A 6,322-nucleotide genomic window follows, 5' to 3' on the forward strand; every position below is an offset into this window, starting at 1 on the left:
TAGTTCAGTTCTAGTTCAGTTCTAGTTCAGTTCTAGTTCAGTTCTAGTTCAGTTCTAGTTCAGTTCTAGTTCAGTTCTAGTTCAGTTCTAGTTCAGATTTAGTTCAGTAGTAGCATTTATTTGATGCGTATTACTATTAAATGCTTGATACATCTTTTCACGAATATACTTATGTAAATCACACAATTCTTGGAGATCTTCTCTTGATTTTGCTACATTATCCCAGAAAAAAATTTTATCTTTACTTAATTAGATATTTCACTAAAAACGTGAGAATTTTTTTGCCAATTTTTAATAACATTTATTTATTCATAACTTAACCAATATCACTTAATTAATTAAAACATTTAATAAAATCATAAACCATACAATCAACATGTAATGCTGGAAATAAAAACATTGCATGTTGCATTTAACTTTTATTTTTATATTATATCTTATTGAAAGCAAAATAAAAAATAGAGAAAAAACGCAAATATGTTTAAGCTTGCATGTAAAAACGCATAAATATTTAAGCAAACATTAATTAACAATAATATTTTATAAATTATTGCAAACAAACAAATTGTTCATAAATGAATTTTGTCGAAAATATTCAAGTTGTTTTTGGCAAATTGTTAACACCTTCAAGTTAGTAAAATATGAAATGTTTTTTTTTATTTTTTTTTCGTTTGGCTAGTTTTGAATCCAAAAGTGAAAACTAAATAATAATTAATTATTTTATTTAATATGTTTTTTTTTTAGTAGAAGAAAACAGAATTTTTTAATTAAACGTTAATTAATCTTGTGTAAAGTGTTTTAAACAACTAACGGTGGTTAGTGTTGTTTTTTAGATTAACATTGTAGTGTTTTTTTCTCTATTACAGTTGTAAACAAAAGACTTAAGTAGCAAACTTGTTTGTGTTTTTTCTTGAAGTATAACACCCCTGGTTGTTTATGGCAGCAGCAGTTGTTGTTTTGAAAATGGTTTTGAAAAAAAAAAATTGTTTTAAATAAAACAAATCTATTTAACATCATTAAAGTTTATGTTGTTAATAAATTATTGCAAAATATTTTATTAGTAATTGAATTAAATTTGAACAGTGTGTAAGAAAATAGGAAATTTTAAAAATTAAAAAATATAATTAAATAAAATATAGGATTTATTATTTAGTATTATTAAAGATATTGAAACTTCTAGTATTAAAATAAAAAATTTCAACTTTAAATTCTTTTTCCTTGTCTATTTTGCTCTACACTGTATTGCCAATCTTATTTCAGAATAATATCAATTAATATTCATAAACAACAAACACCACCTTCATTTAGAGACTTAAAGACAGGTTAAGAAAATTAATAGCTTTTAATTTAAATTTTTTTCTCCATATTCATACGTACATACACACATACATACATTCATAAAATTATTGCAAATTTAATGATCTTAATAGCAAGTAAATATATAGAATATGTGTTTTACAAAAGTGTTAGTTTAACATTTAAGTTTTATGTTTATAACTCTGGTCTCTATAAGGAAGTCTAGTTTAATCATAAAGCTTTGTAAAATACTGTAATGTCTAATGATTTATAATTAAATGACAATTTCTAAAACATTTCACAATGAATGTCTATAGCACTGTCTGCTGTGGTGAACAGTGGTCCATAATATAATGCCACAATTAAGACACTTTAAATGACACTTAAAATTTTTATCATTGAAATTTCTATCCTTTTAGATTTCATTATTTAAATACATGGAGTATTTTTTTATTATTAAAAAACGTTTTGTTTAATGTTATTTAGAATTTGTGAAATGTGTGTTTAACTTGCAATTTAATTTATCTTATTTATGTTTTTCTGTTTTTTTTTTTTAAGATATAATTTTAAAATTTATTATATTGCTGTCGTTTTGTGTCTTTTGTTTATCGTTCTTATCTTATGCATATGAATGGTTTGTATTTTTTGCAGACATTAAATAATTATTTATTCCTCTCACACGTTAACTCAGTTACAAGTCAATAATCATAATATTGTTGCAGTTTGTTTTGTATCTCTCTTTTTATAAAAATATTTTGTAGTTTTTTTTTTTTTCTTCACATAATGACATTTCCGTGCCTAGAACATTAACTTTTGTAAGTATTAACAGCTTAAAGCTTAGCTATGTTAAAATATGAAAAACATGTCATTTTGTAAAGCTGCTTTGTTGATTTTACAGTTTTTTGAATAAAATGAAATATCCCAAGTATTTACTTTAAACTTGAAAAAAAAAATCTTAAAAAAAGAAAAAAACTTCTGAATGAAAAATTATAATGTAATTTTTTTTGTATGAACTTACCGCTCCCAGTAGGCGTTTAAATTGGGAAACAAATTGCTTGCTATTTGACCTTGCTTGAAAAATTAAACAGAAGCTAACAATCTTTAGGGGGAGGAATTAAAGCACTGAAATATAGTACATTTTGTTGAGGTTCTTTTTAAGTTTTAAACTAAAAAGCTTCCTGGTTTAAGACCTTGTTTGTTATAAAGTTTTATTGAATATCTATTGCTTAAGAATGAAGAGCTTTCTAAAGGAACTATAATCACATATTTGTCATATTAAAAAGTTAAAGAACCTTGAAAAGTTAAAGAAAAAACTTGTTGTGAAAGTCTTTTATAAAAATAAGCTTTTCTATAGTTATGTAAACACATATTTCGAAAAAAGCTTTAGAGAAATCTGTTGTTTTCTACAGCATCTTTATAAAGCGTTTATGATATAAGCTATTCGAGAAAGCTTTTTAGAAAAAACTTAATCAGAGCATGTAAATAGTTAAGTACATACTTTGATAAAGCTTTTTATAAAAAGCTATTAAATAAAGTTTTTAGGAAGAAAAATTAATGAGAGATTTCAAATACAAACAACTTTTTCAGAAATCTTAACTGCTATCTTAATTTTAATGCTTTTGGAGTATTACACAGTTATGATAAAAGCTTTTTTGGTTAATATTTTAAAGCTCTTTGACCATATTTCAAGAAAACTTGTATGTCTAAAGTCTTTTGTCTTTGTCTTTTGGGAAAGCTTTTTGTTTACTGCTATTTTGTTTTAGACCATTATTGTTAATATATGTATATTATTTACAAAAGCTTTCATGCATTAACGTTTTTTATTATAAAGCTTTTTCTATTGATTTTAACAAAATTTTAAAAACAATAACTGTTTGAAATAGCTTTTCAAAGAGCTATTATGTAAAAAGCTTCTTAAAATAGGTTTTTTATAATAAAGCTCTTTGAAAAACTTTTATGTTCATAAAATCTATTCGTGAAATTATTCGAAAAAGTTTTTGAGAAACTTTTTTCCCCATTCTTTTTTTGTGCTTAATATTTGTTAATTGCGTTTTTAAACTAAAATCTTTATTGTCAATATTTATTCTTCATAAAAGCTTCTATGCATTAAAATTATTTCGAAAAAAAATTTCTAACAATTTTCTTATTAAACTTTTTGAGAAAAAATTTTTTTGTAAAAAAAAGCTTTTCTTCAAAAAATTATAAAAATAAATTTCTTGCACTTTATTATTACTGAAAGCTTTTTTGATTAAATTTGTTTGTTCATTAAAGCTTTTCAAATCCAAAAGCTTATTCAAACAGTTATTTAGGAACTTATTTTCGGAGACTTGTAAAAATCCTTTTTACCATTTTAAAATCGAGATTAAACAGGGAAAATATTTTGTCTCTCTCGCAAATAAAAATTTTTTTTAAGAAAACCAAAAGGTAACTAATTTTTGTATTCTTCTTTCTATTGCAGATCTTAATAAAAATGTTATGACATGATATCTTTTAGAATTACCGACAACAACAGCAGCAACATGAATCCTGAAAACGAACTTTTAATAAAAAGGGTTTAATAAACCTCTTAAACTTTGTAACAAAAACTTATAATTAAGTAGCTTCTAGCTCTTGAAAATAGAGCAAAAGCTACTTAAACCCCCTCAAGAATAGAAAAAACAATAAGCCCTGAAAAAATTAAATATTTTTTTATTATTAAAAATCAATTAACAATAAATACACAAAATGGCAAATATTAAAATGCCATTGAAAACGACTGAACCCCAAATAAATTTTAAGGCCAAAACAAATACAAACACATTTAGCAAACTGAAAAAACAAACAGAATATACCATGAATCATCGATATCGGAGAAGAATTATGAAATTTGGCTATACACCAACAACCAGCCACAGTCATTGGTCCCGATGGCCATTATTAGTATTTCTGGGAATTTTATTACAAAATATATCAATAACGCGAACAGAATTGATACGAGAACTAGATGTTTCAGAGGGTGTACCCATGGGTCATCAAATCGGCTATATAGGTGAACAATTACCGGGTGTAGATAGTGGACCGCCGTATTTAATTGTACCCGTACCGGGTAGTGGTGTCGATACCGATTTAGCTATTGATCATACAACCGGAGAAATAAGAACAAAAGTGCGTTTAGATCGTGAGACCAGAGCCTCCTATAGTTTGGTGGCCATACCGTTGAGTGGTGAAAATGTGCGTGTCTTAATAAGGGTGCATGATGAAAACGATAATGCGCCCACATTTCCGACGGCGGTTATAAATATTGAATTTCCCGAAAATACACCGCGAGACGTTAAAAGGACGTTACATCCGGCGCGTGATCTCGATCTCGGTCGTTATAATACTCAACGTTATAATATCGTGTCGGGTAATACGAATAATGCATTTCGTTTGTCGTCGCATCGCGAACGTGATGGTGTTTTATATTTGGATTTACAAATCAATGGTTTTTTGGATCGTGAAACTACGCCCTTCTATAGTCTGGTCATAGAGGCCTTAGATGGTGGCAGTCCACCCTTAAGGGGACAAATGACTGTTAACATAACCATACAAGATGTCAATGATAATCAACCCATATTCAATCAAAGTCGTTATTTTGCTACAGTAGCAGAAAATGCCACCGTAGGCACTATGGTCTTGCAGGTCTATGCTACAGATGCCGATGCTGATGAAAATGGTCTAGTGGAGTATTCAATTAATCGAAGGCAAAGCGATAGAGAACAAATGTTTCGCATAGATCCAAAAACTGGTTGGATTTTTGTTAATAAGCCTTTGGATTTTGAAACCAAGGAATTGCATGAATTGGTGGTAGTGGCTAAAGATCATGGTGAGACTCCTTTGGAAACTACCGCCTTTGTTTCCATAAAAGTAACCGATGTTAATGACAATCAACCCACCATTAATGTTATTTTCCTCAGTGATGATGCCACCCCCAAAATATCAGAATCTGCTGAACCAGGAGAATTTGTAGCGAGAATATCGGTTCATGATCCTGATTCTAAAACGGAATATGCCAATGTTAATGTTACTCTTAATGGGGGAGATGGTCATTTTGGTTTGACCACACGAGACAATATTATATATTTGGTTATAGTCAACATGACTTTGGATAGAGAGCTAACACCCAACTACACACTCTCCGTGGTGGCCACCGATAATGGCAATCCACCTTTACATGCCTCCAAGACTATACATTTGCGTGTTACCGATATCAATGATAATGCGCCGGAATTTGAACGCTCAGTTTATCAGGCTAATGTAATGGAAATATCGGATCCTGGTACCTCGGTTATACAGGTTTATGCTTATGATAGAGATGAGGGCAATAATTCTGCTGTTACCTATAGCCTACTGGATACTCCCGATTCTCATTCGCAATGGTTTGTTATAGATGAATATACAGGTTTGATTACCACTAAAACGCATATTGATTGTGAGACGGAACCGGTACCACAGCTAACAGTGGTGGCTCATGATAATGGTCATCCTCCTTTGTCGTCGACAGCTACGGTCTTGGTAACTATACACGATGTCAATGATAATGAACCGATTTTCGAGCAAAGTTATTATAATATAACTGTGGCAGAGAATGAGGCGAAAGGAAGGTGTATTTTAAAGGTAAGTTTTTCACCTAGTGTTTGTTTCTCTTTGATTATGAAGCTTTAAAAACAAATTGGTAAAATTGTGTTTTTCGTTAAAAAAAAAGCTTTTTAAAGAATGTTTTAAACTAAGATAGGGAGTATTATTCCAACCGACAAAATTTTTTAAAACTATAATAAATTTTTTTTTTTAAATAAAAGCTTTTTACATAAAAGCTCTACTAATATTTTTTCAAAAAAGCTTTTTTCCTTAAAGCTTTTATATATATTTATATGCAAAAATCAATCTTTAGTAACTGAAGTAGAACAGAACTAGAACAGAACTAGAACAGAACTAGAACAGAACTAGAACAGAACTAGAACAGAACTAGAACAGAACTAGAACAGAACAGGACTAGAACAGAACTAGA

General features: G+C 28.6%; 1 protein-coding gene across 1 annotated transcript; it reads left to right on the forward strand.

Annotated features, from left to right (window-relative positions):
• The first annotated feature begins 3,758 nt into the window (after positions 1-3,758).
• Positions 3,759-6,060, forward strand: LOC111683177 (protein dachsous-like). Its single transcript, XM_046956472.1, has one exon. The coding sequence runs from the start codon at positions 4,021-4,023 to the stop codon at positions 5,977-5,979; it is 1,959 nt and encodes a 652-aa protein (XP_046812428.1). The 5' UTR covers positions 3,759-4,020; the 3' UTR covers positions 5,980-6,060.
• Positions 6,061-6,322: the final 262 nt, after the last annotated feature.

Source organism: Lucilia cuprina, chromosome 2, assembly GCF_022045245.1.
Source record: "Lucilia cuprina isolate Lc7/37 chromosome 2, ASM2204524v1, whole genome shotgun sequence".
In the NCBI taxonomy this organism is placed as follows: domain Eukaryota; kingdom Metazoa; phylum Arthropoda; class Insecta; order Diptera; family Calliphoridae; genus Lucilia; species Lucilia cuprina.

Excerpts from the sequence above, each read along its gene's own strand:
- LOC111683177 (XM_046956472.1), top strand. The coding sequence starts at position 4,021 with ATGGCAAATATTAAAATGCCATTGAAAACGACTGAACCCCAAATAAAT.